Source organism: Heloderma suspectum, chromosome 10 (genome assembly GCF_057233095.1).
Source record: "Heloderma suspectum isolate Gila_16-S chromosome 10, 16-S_ref, whole genome shotgun sequence".
Taxonomy (NCBI): Eukaryota; Metazoa; Chordata; class Lepidosauria; order Squamata; family Helodermatidae; genus Heloderma; species Heloderma suspectum.
The window spans coordinates 41,575,206-41,597,325 of NC_139467.1; the positions used below are offsets into that span (position 1 = coordinate 41,575,206).

The following is a 22,120-nucleotide window of genomic DNA, read 5'->3' on the forward strand; positions in this document are numbered from 1 at the left end:
CAAGTTCAAGTCTCCACTCAGCCACAAAGCTTACTGGGTTCTCCATGTGCCAGTCACTATCTCTCAGGCTAATGGGCTGTTTTGAGGATAAAAGGGGTGGGGTGGGGGTGGAGAAGAGAACCAAAAGGTCCCGGGTTCAATCCCTGGCACCTCCAGATAGGACTGGGAAAGACCTATCTCAGGGGGCAGATGTAAGAGGACAGGTTTAATAGTTGCATAAAAGAGAGTTTTAGCAGGGGTAGATACACAACAGTTTCAGCTACACTTGCTGAAATTTCTACTACTGCACAACTATTAAAAGAGCAGAAGCCCTGTCCTCTTTTGCATGCGGTCTGTCTGAAACCCTGGAGAGCCAATGTCAGTCAGTGTAGACCAGCCTTCCTCAACGTGGTGCCCTCCTGATGTTTGGGGTACAGTTCCCAGCGTTCCTAACCATTACCCATGGTGGTGGGGGCTGATGGGAGATGAAGTCCCAAACATCGGGAGGGCACCAGGTTGGGGAAGGCTGGTGTAGACAATACTAAGCTAGATAGAGCAATATTCTGACTTGGTAGAAGGCATGGTCTTAGAATCACAGAATCATAGAACAGTAGGGTTGGAAGGGGCCTACAAGGCCATCGAGTCCAACCCCCTGCTCAATGTAGGAATCCAAGTCAGAGGCAGAGCATCCCTGACAGATGGCTGTCGAGCCTCGTCTTGAATGGTAGGCCAAACAGAGGTAGTGGGCTTCATAAGTAGAGGTTACTGAGCCTATAACACTTCCAACCCCTCTAACAATTTCCTTCCTCCCTCCCTCCCTCCCTCCCTCCCTTCTTTTCTTTCTTCTTTCTTTGATATATTACAACTTTCTAATTCCTGTTGGAAGTGTTATGTGCAGACATGAAGAAATCAATTACAAGGTTGTCAGGCAACCTAGCGGCTGTTAGGTGACAAGCTCTGTAAATGTGGTTGCTAGGGAAAAGGTTGTCTCTCCCTTTAGTGGTGGTTGCTGGGCAACACAGGCTGTGGTGCTTGTCTCCTGCAGTGGTGGTTGCTATGCAACAGCAGTTGTAGTGCTCCGGCCCAGGGTAGTGTACTTTTAACAGCTGTGTAAAAGGGAATTTGAAAAGGTGTAGCTTTTCCTCAGCCCTGCATAACATGCTGCATTTGCTGGAACTGCTTTCTTTTATACAGTTCTTAAAAGATACCTCTGGGCCACACTTTACAATCCCCCTGCCCCCAACACACACACACACAGACACACACACACACACACACACACACACACTGCTCTTGGTGAAACTAGTCTATTACCTATGACTTTTTTCGCTGCTGTGTGCAAAGTGAACATGGCAATGCTGCTGTAGCAGTGTGCCCTTTGCCCATTTCGGGGCCCTCAAAGTGACACGGCATGAAACTTTTTTAAGGCCCAGTATGAAGCGGGACAAAGGCTAATAGAATTTTGCCAAGAGAACACGATGAGCATAGCAAACACTCTTTTCCAACAGCACAGGAGGCGACTCTACACATGGACATCACCAGATGGTCAATATCGAAATCAGATTGATTATGTACTTTGCAGCCAAAGATGGAGAAGCTCTATACAGTCAGTAAAAACAAGACCTGGAGCTGACTGTGGCTCCAATCATGAGCTACTTCTTGCAAAATTTCGGCTTAAATTGAAGAACATAGGGAAAACCACTAAACCAGACCTGATAGACAGAGTGCCTGAGGAACTATGGACGGAGGTCTGTAACATTGTTCAGGAGGCAGCAACGAAATCCATCCCAAAGAAAAAGAAATTCAAGAAAGCAAAGTGGCTGTCTGATGAGGCTTTACAAGTAGCTGAGGAAAGAAGGGAAGCGAAAAGCAAGGGAGAAAGGGGAAGATATATCCAACTGAATGCAGAGTTCCAGAGAAAAGCAAGGAGAGACAAGAAGGCCTTCTTAAATGAACAATGCAAAGAAATTGAGGAAAACAATAGAATGGGAAAGACTAGAGATCTTTTCAAGAAAATCAGAGATATCAAGGGAATGTTTTGTGCAAAGACGGGCATGATAAAGGACAAAGAAAGCAGGGACCTAACAGAAACAGATGAGATTAAGAAGAAGTGGAAAGAATACACCGAAGAACTATACAGGAAAGATCTTAATGTCCCTGATAGCCATGATAGTGTGGTCACTGAACTTGAGCCGGACATCCTAGAGAGTGAAGTCAAGTGGGCCTTAAGAAGCATTACGAACAATGGAGATGACAGTATTCCAGCTGAGCTATTTAAAATCCTAAAAGATGATGCTGTTAGTGCTGCTCTCAATATGCCAACAAATTTGGAACACTCAACAATGGCCACAAGACAGGAAAAGGTCAGTTTACATTCCAGTTCCAAAGAAGGGCAATGCCAAAGAGTGTTCAAACTACCGCACAATTGCGTTCATTTCACATGCCAGCAAGGTGATGCTCAAAATCCTACAAGCTAGGCTTCAGCAGTATGTGAACCGAGAACTACCAGAAGTACAAGCTGGCTTTCGAAGAGGCAGAAGAACTAGAGATCAAATCGCCAACATTCGCTGCATCATGGAGAAAGCAAGAGAATTCCAGAAAAACGTCTATTTCTGCTTCATTGACTACACTAAAGCCTTTGATTGTGTGGATCACAACAAACTGTGGCAAATTCTTAAAGAGATGGGAGTACCAGACCACCTTACCTGTCTCCTGAGAAACCTGTACGAGGGTCAAGAAGCAGCAGTAAGAACTGGATACGGAACAACCGATTGGTTCAAAATTGGGAAAGGAGTACGACAAGGCTGTATATTGTCGCCCTGCTTATTTAACTTATATGCAGAGTACATCATGAGAAACGCCGGGTTGGATGAATCACAGATCGGAATTAAGATTGCTGGGAGAATTATCAACAACCTCAGATACGCAGATGATACCACCCTAATGGCAGAAAGCGAAGAGGATCTAAACAGCCTCTTGTGGAGGGTGAAAGTGGAGAGTGCAAAAGCTGGTTTGAAATGCAACATTAAAAAAACTAAGATCATGGCATCTGGCCCCATCACTTCCTGGCATATAGAAGGGGAGGAAATGGAAGCAGTGACAGATTTTACTTTCTTGGGCTCCAAGATCACCGCAGACGGTGACTGTAGCCATGAAATTCAAAGACGCTTGCTCCTTGGGAGGAAAGCTATGGCAAACCTAGACAGCATAGTAAGAAGCAGAGACATCACCTTGCCGACAAAGATTCGTATAATCAAAGCTATAGTATTCCCAGTAGTAATGTATGGCTGTGAGAGCTGAACTATAAGGAAGGCCGAGTGCCGAATAGGGATGTCAGAGAATTCCGCCATGGATCTCAGTGAGGCTGAATGCCAGTGCATTTGGCCCCCCGAAATCCATGGTGGAACAAAACCCCCCCCAGGAAATGGGCCCGGAATGGAGCACCTACCTGCTGCCGTCCACGCTGAGTTGTGAATGGCATCTGCGGCTGCCATTCGCTTCTTCCATGTAGCCGTGATAGGCTACGTAAATACTTACGTAGCCTATCACGGCTAACACAGGGACGCCATTTGTATCCCTGTGGAAGCCGTGATAGGCTATTTAAGTATTTACGTAGCCTATCACGGCTTAACTAAGGCCGCCATATGCGTTCCCTTTTTTTTTTTTTTTGCTGTATTAGCCTATATAAATATTTATGTAGGCTATTACGGCAAAAAAAAAAAAAAGGGAATGCAAATGACGGCCACTACGCCATTTGCGTTCTCTTTTTTTTTTCTGTAATAGCCTACGTAAATATTTACATAGGCTAAAATGGCAAAAAAAAAAAGGGAACGCAAATGGTGGCCGCCATAGCTGCTGCCATTTGCGTCCGCTTTTTTTTGGGTTTTTTTGCTGTGATAGGCTACGTAAATATTTACATAGCCTATCACGGCAAAATACAGGGACGCAAATGGCGGCGGCTACAGCTGCCACCATTTGTGTCCCTGCAGGCTGCCCAGTGGCCAGATGTCCAGCTGTGGGCGGCCCCAGCCGGCGGCTCCGCAGAATCTCCGTGGAGCGGAGCTGGCCGGAGAGAATTTCGGGGGGAGGGATGGAGCGCCTCCCCCCCACAGCAATTGTCACTCTTCGAAAGGTAAGTGACTTTCATACATCCCTAGCACCGAAGAATTGATGCTTTCGAACTGTGGTGCTGGAGAAGACTCTTACAAGTCCCCTGGACTGCAAGGAGGTCAAATCAGTCAATCCTAAAGGAAATCAATCCTGACTGCTCATTGGAAGGACACATAGTGAAGCTGAAGCTCAAATATTTTGGCCACCTAATGCGAAGAGAAAACTCCCTGGAAAAGACCCTGATGCTGGGAAAGACTGAAGGCAAAAGGAGAAGGGGACGGCAGAGGATGAGATGGCTAGATAGCATCACCGATGCAATGACTGTGAACTTGAGCACACTCTGGGAGAGAGCGGAGGACAGGAAGGCCTGGCATGCAATGGTCCATGGGGTCACGAAGAGTCAGACACGACTTAACAACTGAACAACAACAACAACAACAACAACAACACGTGAAACCCTGCCATTCCTTTGCAGATAGAGCAATTAATGTGTTTCCCATGAATAAGGATAACTGGAATGGATAATTGGACTGATCATCCATCAGGATTCATTTAGATGGTACTTATTCAGAATATTAACAGATCTCATCTGTGCTGATGGGCATCGCGCAATTACACATATGTTGGATTGTAGATTTTGATAATTCCTTGTAATGTGTTGTGTGTACATTTGGCCTTTGTGTTTCCAGTGTTCTCTCTCTGTCTTTTGTAACTTGTTAATTGCTTTGTAGGTTGTTTTTCTAATTATACAGTGCCAGTTTAATGAGAATGTATTTGCTCCCTCGCATATCAATATTTTAGGGGTAGATTTCCTTAGCTTCCAGTTTTAGTCCGGAGGGCTGTGAAAATGCCGGATCTTATCATCAAGCTCTGGTGCCGGCCCTGTCCACCTCTCTTGGGTTATCTTGCCTCAACCTGTAGCTCTTCCTTACCTTCTGTCCTTTCATTCCAGATTCTCCAGGTTTTCCCTGAAAAAGTAGAGCAAGCAATATGAAACAAATGTTTTTCAATGCAAACTGGTAGACTATGTTGGCTTCCCCATTCCTCCTGCTACAAAGCACCCACTTTTACCAATCCTGTCTTGTTGTAGGCAACCTAATAAGTGAAGACAACCAGACGTTGGTTGTCATTTGCACCCATGTTCTTATGCCACTCATGTTCTATTTTGAGTGCCTGCACCAAAGTCTAATTCTTCAAAACCTTCTACTTGCCCTGGGAAACTTTTCTCATTATCATACAGGAACCATCTTCCCCCAAGCTCTGTTGTCATATCCCCTGCCCCTCTCTGCTTCCAAATGAGGCACACCACAAAAGCTCACTCACTGGTTTTCCTGCAAGCCCAGCACCAGGAAGACCGGGCTCACCCTTCTCTCCTGGAGGCCCTGGTACAGCAACCATAGTCTTCCCACCTTCCAGAGAGGCAGGGCACTGCATGCAAGGTTCCCCCTATAAGGGATGGAAAATGGATTTTGAGGTGAGAGAAGATAGCAGAACAGGGGGCAGAAGAAACACAGATTGTGAGCAAGATTCATGCTCTCTCACATGAACAGGTTGTACAGATCCTTTTCATCCTTTTATACCAAGATGCTCACCTTCTCACCCTTGACTCCTGAACCACCACTATCTCCTTTGTCCCCACGGACACCCTAGAAATAAAGGAACAATTAAGGTGAGACAGAGCTGAGTTTTGAGTATAAACACACAATGAAATTAAAGTAAAAAATGGCAGGATTCCTTTCTGTATTGTTCTACATAGATGAAAATGGCACTAACTGTTGGAGTTAATTTGCCAGCACCAAAGTGAACAGAAGAGCATTGCATTGTTATTTCTTTAAGCCTGAAACGGACTCTTCAGGCTTGATGTAAAACAAATCATGAGGTCTAGAAATATGCAGAACTGTAAGACACAATTTTTACTAGGCTGTCTAATAAGTGAAGTAAAATACAAAGCTGGCAAAATCACACTTGGTTTCAGAATAATTATTATTTAGGTGTGAAGATACGTACTTTGGGTAGAACCTGACCTGTAATCCAACAAGTGATCTCAAAGACTTTGACTTATTGACCTCGTTCGCACAACACGACAACTCACGGTTCCTTCAGGGTGGCTTATTTTTCATCAACAAGCTGCCCTGAGAACCCATGGCTTGTTTTTGAGTTGTTGATACCCATGGTGGCTTGTCATGTTGTCTAAACCCAACAGGGCAATTTCGTTGTCAGGAATGGCTACAGAGCCACCCAGCAAGAATGGCAAAACGTCCTGCAAGAGTGCAATTGCCCATTTTTAAAAAAGGTTTGCAAATGTGTTTCTGAGCTTATAAGGGCTCAGAAAATTAATTCCATTTGGCAATCTGATCTGGGGGTGGTGGGGTGGGGAGGAGTTTCTCTGAGGAGCCAGCAACTCCAGTGCAGAAAGGGTGCTGGCGTATGGACCGAGGAAACGAGGAATTCTGCCACAAGGGTGCCTGGGATATCTGCTGGAGGCAACAATGGCAAGCCTAATTGTTGTCAGGTTAGCAAGCAAACAGCCAGCCTATGGTGGCTTATCCACAGAGTGGCTTAGCGTGACATGCGAACCCGCCCATTCACTCTCCCTATATCCACGTTCTAGTACTGCGCATGTGACTTTGTTCTTGTTTTCACGGCATTTCCCACTGCTGTTCAGACCACAAAAGTCATGCATGGCCCTGAAGGCACCCAACACCCTTCCCCCATATCCTCATACTCACTGGCTTTCCTACAGCTCCAGTATCTCCCTAGGGAACAAAGAAGATGTGGGTTGCTGAAGAAAGAAAAGCGACTGCAATGATGCTTAAACGATCCACCCTCCTGAGAGAAGGAGCCTTCCACTCACCTGTTTGCATGATCAAGGAATTAACTGGAAGTTAGAGAGGCCTCTCTTACCTCAGGAAAAGTGAGGATGTAAACTTCAGGTCTGCAAATGGGGCTGGAACTGAGCGTTTACTGCAATGTGTTGCAGTACCAACTTAGTGCTCTAAACCCGGCTTAACTGTTGTGACTCCTGCCTGCCTGCACAAGGAACCCCAATAAAATATAGGGGGAAACTAGAATGCTGAATTTGTGACCTGGACATGCGCACCCATCTGCACATCTGAAGGCACTGTGCCTGTGTACACGGGCAATTTTCCTGTGATAATAACCGCTGAATTCATTTCAAGCTTTGGTTGATGTAACTTGCACAGGCATAGTGGAGCTTGATTCCTATGAACCAATTGTCAGACTTTTATCTTCAAAGTCGCTCTTACCTTTTCTCCTTTGAGTCCAGCCAGCCCTGGGGGGCCAGCCTTGCCCTGTGACAGAACAAAGAGAACTCATTCAGTGAAGGAGTCAGCAGAAAAGTCGGAAAAAAGCTCTGGATGTGGCTCTTAGCAGGACAATCCCTCAAAATCTGAATTCACTGAATCTGCTCTCAATTTGAGATGAACTATTTGAAACTGTTTGAAACAACTAAGTCCACTGTCTCACTGTCTGGCATTTCACCTTGGCTGCTAGGCAACAGCTTCACCGACAAGTGTGTCTCTGACACTGTGTAAACTCCCTCTTTCTCTGTCACCACAGAATCACTCTCCTTCACTCCTTTTTGGGACCTGGTCACAATGATATTTGCCTCTCATGAGACATAATATCCTTTCCCCAAATAAATGATTCACATTGTTCAAGGTTGACCCCTGCAGCCCTGCTTCAAATTCTCCCTCAGAATCTCTCCAGGCCATTCTTACTTTTGCCAAAGGTATTTGAACAGGTTCCCCCCTTATACCTTTAATTTTAATGGTTTTCTGAGGCAAAATATTCTCAGGATTAACTAGACCTGAACGTATTAAGGGACATTTCAGCACCAGTGTCAAGTACAGCTGCATATTCATTTCCATTTAGGGTCACTTTCTCCCTGAAAGTGTCATCGGATTCATCTACTTGATCCCACTTCAACATATAACAAAGTGAAGCCTCAAGTTGCTCCATTTCTGTGTTCCTCTGTATATGAACATGCCTGACTGAGGTGGATTTTTCTTTCTTCTCATCCAGTCTTGGACAATTAGGTTTAATATGACCAATTAAACCACAGTTATAACAAGCTTTGTCTGTGTTTCCAGATAAAGGTTTTACTTGACATTTTTTCTCAGGATTCTCTTGATTTTTTTTCCCATTATCACCTTCCCTCTTAAAGCCTCCAAATTTATTCATATTTCTGATAATCTTTATTTGTTCTACCAGTAAGATTAAACCCTCTATTTAAAGCAAAATTATCAGCTAACTCTGCAGCACCTTTGACAGTTTTTGGAATTCAACCCTGAACTAACATTTTTATTTCTTGAGGTAATTGATGTAAGAATTGATACTATAAGATTTCTCAGATCTTCTTTGGATTTAACATTAGCACTACTGATCCATTTCTCAAAATAATCAGTAAGCTTATAACTAAATTCCACATAGGACTTACATGATGTTACTGTAGTATTCCTAAACCTCTTTCTGGAAAAAAATCTGGCCCATATCTAAACCTTTGATATACAGCAGTCTGAGAGGTTTCAAAGTCTGCTACCTCATCTACAGGAATACTATTATATACCTCAGACAATTCTCCCTTAATCAAACTAGGAATAAATCTCATAATCATTTGGAGCCATATTCCATATCTGAGCAGCTTTTTCAAATGTGGTGAAAAACACCATATCTGGTTGTGGATCTTCCCCAACCACATATGGGGTGAAATCCTTAAGGAATAATTTAGGAGGCTTCCTCCTCAGTTCTCCTTTTATCCTCCTTCAACATTTTCTCTTTTTCCAACTTAATCCTTTCCATATCAATTTCTTTTTGGTACTTTATTCTTTCTAATTCCACCTCTCTGTCTCTGTCTCTCACTCTGTTGTACCTCTGCCCTCAGTTTCTCTCTTTCAAATTCGAAGCAGTGAGGTGACATTTCTATATGTGCATGCCTGGCCCCATCTACATGAGCCTTTTCCTCTGGGGTGGCTGCGAGTAGAGGTCCCTCAGGATAGACGACACAGTCGCCACTTCACAACCATCCATGGTTTTCTCCCGGAAAATGCGGATTTCCAAGGAGGCGTTTTGCTGCGATGTTTTTCGTTTGCTGCAGGTTTCCCCACAGTTGCAAGCCATCTGTCCCTTCCCCAAACTGACTTTGCATTTTGCAGTGGGCATGTTGTAGGTGTCCATAGTGCTTGCGTCACTCTGTGATGCCCTTTAACTCTCCCCATCCCTTTGCAGCTGCACAGTTACAGAGGCACAGAAGGGCGTTTTAGACAGATATCATAACACATCCACACATTTTTGCAGCTTCGTATCTTTGCAATGGTTGCTTTTGAACTCAGTGCCTGAGGGCTGGGGGAGTCTTGGGGGAGGACAAACTTTGCTCCAGCCACCAATTTGGAGCGATGGGTAGGCACGTACCGCTCATGCTTGTGAGCGTGAACCATCAGGCTGGGGAACTGACAAACAGATGGCGTGGAAATGAAGAGCACAGAACACCCACTTTTTACCTAACAAGGGATGGAAAGACACAACAGAACCCCTAAAATACAAAACAGCCACTGAAGTGTCACCTCCCCACACACACACACACACACACACACTCACAGGACTGCACAGCTGCTCATTAAAGTATAATGGCAAAAAAAAGGGCACGGCAGAGTCTGTTAGGGAAGCCCACAGTAAACTGCAAGTGTATACCAGCAGAAACTAATTCGAAGCTGCAATGCTGCACAGTTGCGATGGAGTGAAGGGTGAAAAGTGGTGCCATGTAGACGGGGCCCATGTCTTAATGGATTTACCTCAGCCTCTCCAGCACCTCTGACTCTGAGGTGATCTATTAACATCATTTTTGATTCATCTAATGACTTCCCCTTATAAGTGAGATTCAGACTCTTACATCTCTCCAAGAGTCCTTCCTTTTTCATACTTAAAAACTCCAGTGTCCTCAGAGTTTTCCCACACAAACAATGTTACAAGTTGGGTGTCCCTGAGAAAGGTTCAAGGACTGATATTTTGTAAGACTGGTGTACTCTCTCTTCTCTGGCATCTCCTGTGACAAGAGTCTCTGTAAATAAAGTATGCCCAGGCCTCGTGCCATTTTGAATGACCAAATTAAACAGTTCTGAAAGAAAGTTAAATGCCATGGTTTCCCCCAGCAAATCCTAGGAATTTTAGTACTGTGAGTATGACAAAAATTATTTCTTAAAGATTGCTATTTGCTTCACAGAGCTACAGTTCTCCAGGTTGGAGCTACAAGAATAAAATAAGTAGGAAACTAGTATTTATAGCAGGGGATGGGCAACTTGTGGGCCTTCATATGTTGTGGCCTACACCTCCCATGATCCCTCACTATTGGCTATGCTGGCTAGGGCTGATGGGAGTTGTAGGCCACAGGGTATACTACACTGGGTGGCTTTAAAAGGGGGCCGGACAAATTCACGGAGGATAACGCTATCAGTCACTACTGGACCTGATGACTATATGCTATCTCCAGTATCAGAGGCAGTATGCCTATTTACATCAGTTGCTAGGGAACATGGGTGGGAGGCTGATCTTGCACTCATGTCCTGCTTGTGGGCTTCCAGTGGGCAGCTGGTTGGCAACTGTATGAACAGAACGCTGGAGTAGATGGACCCTTGGTCTGATCCAGTATGGCTCTTCTTATGTTAGGGTAGACCTGCTTGTTCACAGAAACTGACCAGGAGATTACAGATGACTTCACTATGACCATGAGGACTAGAAATTTGTGTGCACCTTCACATTCTTATTCTAGCAATGCTGCTCATCCCTCTCCCTGTTCTTCCCAAGTCTTTATAGTAGTTTGCATTAAAGGCATGAGAGAGAAGGCACAGTGGCCCTATACTTACAGGAAGCCCAGGAAGCCCAGTCCCAGGAGGTCCTGGCTCTCCTTTGAACCCTTCTTTTCCAGGAAGTTGCAATGATGATATGAGGGCTGCAGGGCTGCATGACAGACATGGCTCACCCTTATGGGAGAACACAGATAGCCTGGCATTAGAGTAGCTCATTTCATAACAGCAAGCATATGCACAAAAAGGCTTTAGAGGAAGGAGGAGGGCAGAAATGGATGGTATAGGCAATACAGTAAAGGCACGAGAGAGTGGTGGTGGTGGTGGTGGGGGGGGTGTCAGCTAATCTCCAAAGCTCAGTTTCCAAGAGTTACCATGACTATTTATTATTTTATTTACACAGCACCCTCTGTGTGCATGATGCTTTATAAAGACAAGTCCCTTCCTCAAGGAGCTTACAAAAGGGAGGGAGAGGATAAGAAGGGCAAATATTACATTTACTTTAGGCTTCATCTCAGTTGGGGATGAGAACTAAAGGGTTCAACGAAAGTCTCTGTGGAACAAGGTGTCATTTGAGGAGGGAATTGAATGAAGAGAACATGTAGTTATTCTGGGAAGGAGTTCCAAGTATACAGGACAGAACAGGAGAATAGGCAGAGCCCTAAGCGAGCAGGAGACTTTTGGGAAGGTCAGGGTGGTGGAGTTGGAAGAGTTAAGTTCACAGAAATATATCAGGATATGAGACCAAAAAGGTAAAGGGGAACAAGGCCATGAAGAATTACAAGGTACAGGCAAAGTGTTTGTGCTGGATGTGGAAGGGGATGGAAATACCCTTCCAAATTGGAGGAGGGGAGTCATAAGCTCTTCATCACATCTTTCTTGCATAACAGAAACATTTTATTCATCCACCTGTCACAGATACCTGTGTTACTCTCTTGTGGCCTACATTAAACAAAAAGTAGTGATGGGAAAACTTTTCCCATGCACAGCCATGTACCTCAGTACTCAGCCATGAAACTTGCTAGGAGACCATTGACCATAATCTAGTAATCTGAGGAACTATGGACGGAGGTCTGTAACATTGTTCAGGAGGCAGCAACGAAATCTATCCCAAAGAAAAAGAAATGCAAGAAAGCCAAGTGGCTGTCTGAGGAGGCTTTACAAGCAGCTGAGGAAAGAAGGGAAGCGAAAAGCAAGGGAGAAAGGGGAAGATATATCCAACTGAATGCAGAGTTCCAGAGAATAGCAAGGAGAGACAAGAAGGCCTTCTTAAATGAACAAGGCAAAGAAACCGAGGAAAACAACAGAATGGGAAAGACTAGAGATCTCTTCAAGAAAATTCGAGATCTCAAGGGAACGTTTTGTGCCAAGACGGGCATGATGAAGGACAAAGAAAGCAGGGACCTAACAGAAGCAGATGAGATTAAGAAGAGGTGGAAAGAATACACAGAAGAACTATACAGGAAAGATCTGAATGTCCCTGATAGCCATGACACTGCGGTCACTGAACTTGAGCCGGACATCCTAGAGAGTGAAGTCAAGTGGGCCTTAGGAAGCATTAGTAACAACAAAGCTAGTGGAGATGACAGTATTCCAGCTGAGCTATTTAAAATCCTAAAAGGTGATGCTGTTAAAGTGCTGCACTCAATATGCCAACACATTTGGAACACTCAACAGTGGCTGCAAGACTGGAAAAGGTCAGTTTACATTCCAATTCCAAAGAAGGGCAACGCCAAAGAGTGTTCAAACTACCGCACAATTGCGCTCATTTCACATGCCAGCAAGGTGATGCTCAAAATCCTACAAGCTAGGCTTCAGCAGTATGCGAACCGAGAACTACCGGAAGTACAAGCTGGCTTTCGAAGAGGCAGAGGAACTAGAGATCAAATCGCCAACATTCGCTGCATCATGGAGAAAGCAACAGAATTCCAGAAAAACGTCTATTTCTGCTTCATTGACTATGCTAAAGCCTTTGATTGTGTGGATCACAACAAACTGTGGCAAATTCTTAAAGTGATGGGAGTACCAGACCACCTTACCTGTCTCCTGAGAAACCTGTACGAGGGTCAAGAAGCAACAGTAAGAACCAGACATGGAACAACCGAGTGGTTCCAAATTGGGAAAGGAGTATGACAAGGCTGCATATTGTCACCCTGCTTATTTAACTTATATGCAGAGTACATCATGAGAAACACCGGGTTGGATGAATCACAGGTCGGAATTAAGATTGCCGGGAGAATTATCAACAACCTCAAATATGCAGACGATACCACCCTAATGGCAGAAAGCGAAGAGGATCTAAAGAGTTGAGGGTGAAAGTGGAGAGTGCAAAAGCTGGTCTGAAACTCAACATTAAAAAAACTAAGGTCATGGCATCTGGCCCCATCACTTCCTGGCATATAGAAGGGGAATAAATGGAAGCAGTGACAGATTTTATTTTCTTGGGCTCCAAAATCACCACAGACGGTGACTGTAGCCATGAAATTAAAAGACGCTTGCTCCTTGGGAGGAAAGCTATGGCCAACCTAGACAGCATAGTCAGAAGCAGAGACATCACCTTGCCGACGAAGGTTTGTATAATCAAAGCTATGGTTTTCCCAGTAGCAATGTATGGCTGTGAGAGCTGGACTATAAGGAAGGCTGAGCGCCGAAGAATTGATGCTTTTGAACTGTGGTGCTGGAGAAGACTCTTACGAGTCCCCTGGACTGCAAGGAGGTCAAATCAGTCCATCCTAAAGGAAATCAACCCTGAGTGCTCATTGGAAGGACAGATACTGAAGCTGAAGCTCCAATATTTTGGCCACCTAATGCGAAGAGAAAACTCCCTGGAAAAGACCCTGATGCTGGGAAAGACTGAAGGCAAAAGGAGAAGGGGACGGCAGAGGATGAGATGGCTAGATAGCATCACGGATGCAATGAATATGAACTTGAGAACGCTCCGGGAGAGAGCGAAAGAAAGGAAGGCCTGGCGTGCTATGGTCCATGGGGTCACGAAGAGTCGGACACGACTGAATGATTGAACAACAACAACAAGAAGACCTAATCCTAATCTATTTTACAAGGTTGTTGTGAGGAAAAAAGGGAGGGAGGGAGAAGTGAGAGCAGGATACAAAAATGTAACTAATAAATTAACTTTATAAAGTAATATATAAAGTAACTATATAAAGTAAATAAAGTAATATAATAAAACCAATTCACAGACAAAGCAAACTTTGTATGATCTGTTCCCCCAAAGTGAGTATTCCAACAATTCCGCCCATTTTGTTTGAAAGGTGACATTTCTTTGATGGCAGTCTCTAATTCTAACCAAATTAGTTAGTTTTATTAATTTGGTTTTGTCCCACATTCTTTCTTTCTTTTTTAGGATACAGAATTTGCTCCACTGTGTGCGAGGAGCTGAATCGGATCTGAATTCAGTGAATCAATAACAAACAACATTGAAGCAAATGGAACTAGAAATAGAAGTGCCAGGATTAGTAAGAGAGGGAAGATCAGAAGAAATTGCCACATACCTTCTCCCCTTTAATTCCATTGATTCCAGGGTCCCCCTGAAAAACAAAAAGAGGAGGGCAGGGAGCAGAAAATCCAGAAGAAGGCAGTGAGAAAGTTAATGACATCATCGGTAATTGGGGGAGGCAGCTGGAGCTGGGGGTGAGAGAATGTCAGCATGAGAAACAGCTTGGTGCTATATCCATGAGTCCATAGACAGCAGCTCCAGTTTAAATAAATCCAGAAAGTGATTCAATGCCTGTTGTGTCCTGCTGAAGGCCAATCCAGGTCCACACAGTCACACTGCCAGGCTTACAAATGTGGGGTATTCAACACCTGAGAAAGCAACTGGGGAGTCACTTCTTTACATGCTTAAATTCCAAGCTGACCCACATCTATTCCACAAGGCCTTACTGAGGGGGGATGAGAGGGGAAGCAGGGCCATTCCACCAGCCCTGCTGAGAGACTTAGTTTTTCCCCCCTCTTCCCTCCTCATTTCTTTTTCCTTGTATGTCATGTCTTTTTATATTGTAAGCCTGTGAGCAGTGAGTGCCTTGTTGTAGTGATTATATGTAAGCCATGCCAGGAGCTTTTTTGACTGGGGAGTGGCATAAAAATACTTCAGATAGATAGATAGATAGATAGATAGATAGATAGATAGATAGGTAGATGTCACACCACAGTACATGTGGATGGAGCGCAAGAGGGATGTGTAGCCAAGTAAACCCACACATGTGCAATCAAGCACTGAACTTTGAGGCTACATTTTCAACAGGAAGTTTGGGCCACATGAGCCATCCCCAACCAGGTGTCTTCCAGATGTTTTGGACTACAACTCCCAGCATTCCTGACCATTGATCATGTTTGCTAGGGCTGATGGAAGTTATAGTCTAAAACATCTGGAGGGTACCAGGTTGGAAAGGCTGGGCCATATGAACTGGCCCTAACAATATCTCTGCATGTGGCAGAATGGAGCAGCAGGCAATTGTTCTGAATATTCTCTGGAGAAGGCTCTTGGTTGATGTGAATACAGATGCCAAAAAGCACCGGAAGGTAGCGGTGTGCATTTCTGCCCATTCCTAGAAGAAGGCACTAGGATTGATCAGTAGGGATGTACGGGAATTTCATTTCTGTTCATTTAAGACCAGAACTTTCTCTATTTAAGACCAGAACCTGCTCGCACTCTCCTGAGCTTGCGATGCTCATTTACATAATGTGTACTTTAGAAAACTTGCACTTTTAAAATGTGCATTTTGGACACAAATGTGCATTTTCACATTTTAGTGAATGGGCGGAAAGTATACATTTGGGGGGAAAGTGTGCATTTTTTTAAATGCACACCTTTCCCATTTGAATGGGTGGGGGACTTGCACTCGGAAATGGGAACAGGCCAGCTATTCTTCTTGGTGAAACTCCCAATGAACTGAATTCCTCCCATCCCTACTGCCCAGCCATGTGAGGCCTTCATTTGTCTTCACCCCTTTGAAGATACACTATCCCCACCTCCAAGGACTGTGCTGAGCAACCTCCATGCTTCTTGCATGTTCTCTTGTGGACTGGGGAGACATGGTTTTAGCCTATGCGTTACCCCTGAACTCCATCCAAAGATAGCAACTACCAGGAGACAAGCCAGACCAGCCAAAGAAGTCAGAGAGGGGGTAAAAGCCAATAGGCCAGAGGGGGTATAAAGCCATGAGAGACATCTGCTTGTTTGTACTTTTATCCCACTTTCTGAACAAATATAATCTCCCCAAACCAATACAAAATGAGACAGAGGCCCTGCCCTCAGGCTTACAAGATAAAAAGACAGTTATACAAGAGAAGGGCAGTGGAAGGAAAGGCAGAGGTCAGTTTAACAATGCCAGAACAAAGTGATGAGTTTTAAAGAGGCAATTATATCTGGTTGGAAACTAGAAGGCCTGTTTTGCTGGCTACAGATGGCCTTAAGAACACAAGCCTTATACCTTTCCCATCACCTGATCCTTTTTTATCTGGAGATGCCAGGGACCGAATCTGGGCCTTTTCTGCATACAGAGCAGGTGTTGTATTACAGAGCGATGGTCCCTTGACTTTATTATTATTATTATTATTAGTTGTTGTTGTTGTTGTTGTTGTTGTAATTTACATTTCTATACCGCCCCATAGCTGAAGCTCTCTGGGCAGTTTATAGAACATTAAAATAAACATACTTCACCTTGCTTCCACTCTGCCTTTCTCTTGCTCTGTCCTCATCTGGGGCAGAGCAGAATAATATTTTTATTACTATCTAGGCTAGATATTTTATTACTCGTGTTGGTTGATTTTATTAATTTTGCTGGTTTTGCTGTACAGAACTTTATTGTGTAAGCCACCTTGAGAGGGCTCTTCCCCTGAAAGGCAGCCTAGAAATATTGAAAATAAACTTGCCCAGCAGCTGGATCTGACACCTACCCTGTTGCCTTTGGTTCCTGGAAGGCCAGGCTTGTCCTGAAAAGGAGAGGCAGAAGGGGAAACTGAAAGCTCATGCTTAGAACTCCAGGGTCAATCAGCCGAACCACTGTCCTAACATCCAGCCAACACACCCCTCTTAGGGCAGCGTTCCCCAGCTTGATGCCTTCCAGATATTTTGGACTACAACTCCGAGCAATCCTGGCAATTGGCATGCTGCCTGGGGCTGATGGGAGTTGAAGTCCAAAACATCTGGAGGGCACCAGGTTGGGGAAGGCTTTATTAGGGTATCTTATCTGCAACATCCCCAAAGGATCCATTGACCTGGGACTCACCGATTTGCCTGGTTTCCCTGGAGGTCCAGATTCTCCCTTGGGCCCTGGTTTCCCAGGGATGCTGACTGCATTGTTTATTTCTTCAAGGATAGTGGGACAAAATTCACATGGATCCCCCTGTTGAGAAAGATTTTCAAGAGGCTTTCAGGAAAATTAAACTAAAGAAAAGCAAAACAAAGGCAATTGTGGTGAAGGGAAGAAGCTCTCAGTGGCAATCTTCCCTAAAACAGAAAATAAAGTTATTTAAATGAAGGAGTTAAAACGAATTATTTCAGAAAACACTGGGACGGTGCGCACAATTGCTGCAGCCCAAGCCATGGTGGGTTGAGGTGCATGGTGGCCACCCTTTTGAATATTCAAACTGCAGTGGTCAGTCACTGGGGCTTATCATGCCATGTGAACCTGGTGAGGATGGCTTATGCGAGGGCTGAACAACCCTTGCATAACCCATGGGCTGTTTTCCAAACTACATACCTTCACTATTAGAAGGTACAAGTGGGACCTACAACAAAAGGTTGAAGCATATCCTTGCCTCCAAAGAGAAGTACTCCTGTCCAGGGTTCCAGCCAGCCATGCCCTACTCTATTATACACACTCCACCCAGTTTTCCAGTTTTCTTTTCCAGCTGAAACTCAGTATTTCTTGGCTACTGTGCTTGTTCAGTTCCCACTGGGCTGTTTCAGGTGGTGGGGGTGGGGTGGGGTGTTGCCCACTTAGAGGGTTTGTACTTCAGCAAACCTTGGGATTGTCTGGAGCATGTTGATACCCCCTTCTTGTTTCTCAGTGGCCCTGTTTTGGCCCCAATCCTGTTGGCTTTTACCACCCGAGTTTGCTATTAGCAGGCATGGCAATATAGCAGAGGGAATCCTCTCATCACTCTGAAACCAGAGAATGCACAACAGGCTCTGCCTTGATTCTGACTGCCTCTTACCCACCTTGTCTCCTTTCAGGCCTGGGACTCCTGGTTTCCCCTGCAGAGAAAAAGAAAAGGTTTAATTAGGGATGTCAGAGAATTCCACCACAGATCTCGGTGAGGCCGAATGTCAGTGCATTTGGCCCCCCAAAATCCGTGGCGGAACGAAGCCCCCCCAACCCCCACCCCATGAAATGGGCCTGGAACGGAGCACCTACCTGCTGCCGTCCACGCTGACTTGCGAATGCGGCTGCCATTCGCTTCTTCCATACAGCCGTGATAGGCTACGTAAATACTTACGTTAAATACTTACGTAGCCTACCACGGCAAAACTAAGGGAATGCAAATGGCGGCAGCTACGGTGGGCTGCCATTTGCGTTCCCCCTTTTTTTTTTTTTGCCATGATAGGCTACATAAATATTTACGTAGGCTATTACGGCAAAATACAGGGACGCAAATGGCAGCAGCTATGGCAGCTGACATTTGCGTCCCTGCAGGCTGCCCAGTGGCTGGATGTCCGGCTGTGGGCGGACCTGGCCGGCGGCTCTGTGGAATCTCCACAGAGTGGAGCCGGCTGGAGAGAATTTTGGGGGGAGGGATGGAGCACCCCCTCACACCGCGAATGTCACCCTTCGAAAAGGTAAGTGACTTTCGTACATCCCTAGGTTTAATTTTGTGATGCAACACCAGTGAGACCAGTATATAAAGATAGCTGCAGCTAGGGATGACAGAGAATTCCGCCACGGATCTCGGGAAGGCCGAATGCCAGTGCATTCGGCCCCCCGAAATCTGTGGCGGAACGGCCTGCCCCCCCGCGGATCCCCCCGGGACAAGACTTACCTGGGGCGGATCTTCCGGGCGGCGGCTGGTCTTCTGACCGGCTGCCGCCACTGCCATTTGCAGGTGTGTGGTTTTTTTTTACACCGACGTGATAGGCTACATAAGTTTTTATGTAACCTAAAACATCTGGGTAAAAAAAAAACACCTGCAGCAACGTTAAAAAAAAACAGCAACGTCCGCTACACTATTTGCGTTCCCCTTATTTTCGCCATCTTAGTCTATGTAAATATTTACGTAGATTAAGACGTCAAAAATAAGGAACGCATTTGCGTACGCAGTTTTGTTTTGGTTTTTCCCCAGAGCCCTCCACGGCCGGAAATCCGGCTGCAGACGGCTCTGGCCTGGCTGGGCCTGGCTGGCTGCTCTGCGGAGCCACTGTGGAGCACAGCCACCAGCCGGCCAAGGAGGATTCCTGGGGGGAGGAACGGAGCACCTCCCCCCCCGTCCAGGATTCCGGGGGGAGGGGCGGAACACCTCCCCCCCACCATAAACATAATCTGCGAAAGGTAAGTGATTTTCGTACATCCCTAGCTGCAGCCTGAGCCTATGCATGTTTATTATTCAGACATCAGTCTCACTAACTTCTGTGGAATTTCCTTCCAAGTAAATGAGCATAGGATAGGCATGTTAGAGAATTCCGCCACGGATCCCAGAGGGGCTGAATTCCAGTGAATTCGCGTCCCTACGCCAGCCCGTGATAGGCTACGTATATATTTACGTAGCCTATCATGGGCTTGTGTAGGGACGCAAATGGCGTCCCCCACGCAGGACGCCATTTGCGTCTGCAGCAGCCCGGCAGTGGCTGGAGGCCCCGCTGCGGGTTGGCCTGGCTGGCGGCTCCGCAGCCTGGGCGTGGAGCAGAGCTGGCCGGGCAGGATTCCAGGAGGGAGGAATGGATCACCTCCCCCTCATCGAGGATTCTGGGAGGAGGAATGGATCGCCTCCCCCCACCTGCGGAACTCGGCGGAGCCAGGTAAGCAGGGTTTCGTACACCCCTAGCATAGGATCACAACCTTAAACACACAGGGGAAGTGAATTTGAATGGAACTGATTGGATCAATGTTAGCTAGGCAGGTTGCAAGCAAGGCTCACATTCCACCTGTAGGAATGTCCCCTCCCAAACACAAAACCCCCGTTTAGTTTTTCTACCAAGATCTCTCCCTATGCTGTATGTAGGGCGTCAGGGGGACACCATGTGAAAGCACTGTTGGCTCTGCAGATCCATCCCTGCTCCTCTGATCACACCCATTCAGTGCCACTAACATCACCAGCATTTCCAATTACAGATTGACAATTGTTTCATTTTCTCATTTTTCCAGTCGGGGGGGGGGGGCAGGGACGTTGTTTTTACGTTTGCATGAAAATTGGTATGCCTTTTTGTTTGCATTTCTCCTAGTTGCAAGAGTTGCTGTCCAACAGATTTGGAGGGCACCCGGTTGGGAAAGATTGGACTAGGCCTTCCCCCACAGGCAAAGACCTGAACCATTTAGTAAAAGGACATAGAACACAGAAAGCTGCCTTATAGTGAGCTTGACCATTGGCTCATCTAGCCCAGTGTTGTTGACACTGACTGGCAGCAGCCCTCCAGACTTTCAGGAAGGAGTTTTTCCAGCCTTACCTGGAGATGCTGAGGATTGAACCTGGGACCTTTTGCATGCCAAGCACAATTGAGCTACAGCCTCTCCTCATAACAGAACCAACGTAGCCCTTAGGGAACAAGTCTTGGGAGTGGAAAGAGGCAGGACTTCTTTCCTCCTAATAGCTGCATTGGTAAACACAGTCTGTTCTCCCTTTGTGTAATTGTTTAAGTGATTCAACAAGATACAATATCAATAAACTGGACAACACTCCACCCAGCTTCTCCCAACTGTCTCTAATTGATCGCATGACTTGGAGTGGGGGGGGTAGCCTGGTCGAGAGCATAAGCATCACATGGGATACAACAGCCCCTCTCTCCCATAGCTGTTCTGGGATTTGTTGCAACTCCAACAAATCCCAGGCATTCAAGATGAAGCTGCTGTCAGGGATGCTCTGACTATGATTCCTGCATTGAGCAGGGGGTTGGACTCGATGGTCTTGTAGGCCCCTTCCAACCCTACTATACTATGATTCTATTCCATATATCCACTCTCCCCAATGCTGGCTGAGGATGATAGGAGTTCTAGTCCAACACATCTGGAGTTCACCAGATTGGAGAAGGCTGCCATAGATCCTTCCCCCTCTGGTTAGGTTTGCTCACAGGAGGAGGCACTTACTGGCTTTCCAGTTGAGCCACCAGGTCCTGGAGGTCCTGAACCTCCCTGGAAAGAGAGATGAGAGTATAAGATCCATGTGAGTGGAATTGGGCTAAGAACAAAATAGATGAGATCAACTTGATTTCAGGGATGGGATCACTGGAGCTCTCCGAAGCTCTACGTATGGTTACGCCTTACCTTCTCTCCTTTCAGACCTGGGGGGCCACCAGGATTGCCCTGAAATGAAAGCAAGACTGTGAAAAGTTGTCCAGGAGTTGAATGAGTTACCAAAGAAACAGGGCCCAGGAAAGGAACATTCCCGCCAAATAAGGTCTGCTGTGCCCATTACACTCATCTTTTGTACCCATGACTATGAAAAATAAGCATGCGGCATTGTCTTCCAGACTCCCCTGCCCTTTGTTCCACATTTGGTATATTACTCTATATTTAATCTGAACTGAGTCTGACCTTTCCTCCCATCAGAGACATTGGGGCTAGTAATTGTGCCAATGCTGTCTAATTATGTTAACAAGATATAAAATATGTAATTTCCCTTTCCCAGGCAAACCACACTGTTTAAGCCTTTTGTAACTGAATCAGTTGGCAGCAGGGATTTCAAAGGGATCTGGAGATAGTTCCCCCACAAGAGGTGTGATATCACTCCACCTGCAAAGGAATTCTTCTCTTGGTAAGAGAGGAGCCTTGTCTGACTCAGACTGTTCACCAGCCACTTGACAGACAAATCTAAGGATGTCTCCAAATTCTGCCTTAAAGCTTGTTCTGTCTCGTGTCCGTATCAGAATGCTATCTGTGTTTTTGTTTTTTTTTTCACATGAAAATTCGTGCATATGTTCATGGCATTTTCCCAAATATACATGTCCATTTTGTTAGTCTTTGAAATGTATGTATTATTCTCCCATTGATCAAAGTGTGTTTGTGTGCATTTTTCAAAAGTATGCATTTTTCCATGTGTGT

At 45.6% G+C, this 22,120-nt stretch overlaps 1 protein-coding gene across 1 annotated transcript in view; it reads right to left on the reverse strand.

Annotated features, from left to right (window-relative positions):
• Positions 1-22,120, reverse strand: part of COL16A1 (collagen type XVI alpha 1 chain) — a 162,269-nt gene that overhangs the window by 78,237 nt on the left and 61,912 nt on the right. Inside the window, exons 21-31 of the mRNA XM_084816361.1 lie at positions 21,344-21,382; positions 21,167-21,211; positions 18,094-18,129; positions 17,159-17,275; positions 16,827-16,862; positions 14,420-14,455; positions 7,356-7,400; positions 6,819-6,845; positions 5,682-5,735; positions 5,413-5,535; positions 5,022-5,057 (exon numbers count right to left, since the gene is read on the reverse strand). Coding sequence (XP_084672487.1) covers positions 5,022-5,057; positions 5,413-5,535; positions 5,682-5,735; positions 6,819-6,845; positions 7,356-7,400; positions 14,420-14,455; positions 16,827-16,862; positions 17,159-17,275; positions 18,094-18,129; positions 21,167-21,211; positions 21,344-21,382 — 594 coding nt within the window. The remainder of the gene's footprint in view (positions 1-5,021; positions 5,058-5,412; positions 5,536-5,681; positions 5,736-6,818; positions 6,846-7,355; positions 7,401-14,419; positions 14,456-16,826; positions 16,863-17,158; positions 17,276-18,093; positions 18,130-21,166; positions 21,212-21,343; positions 21,383-22,120) is intronic.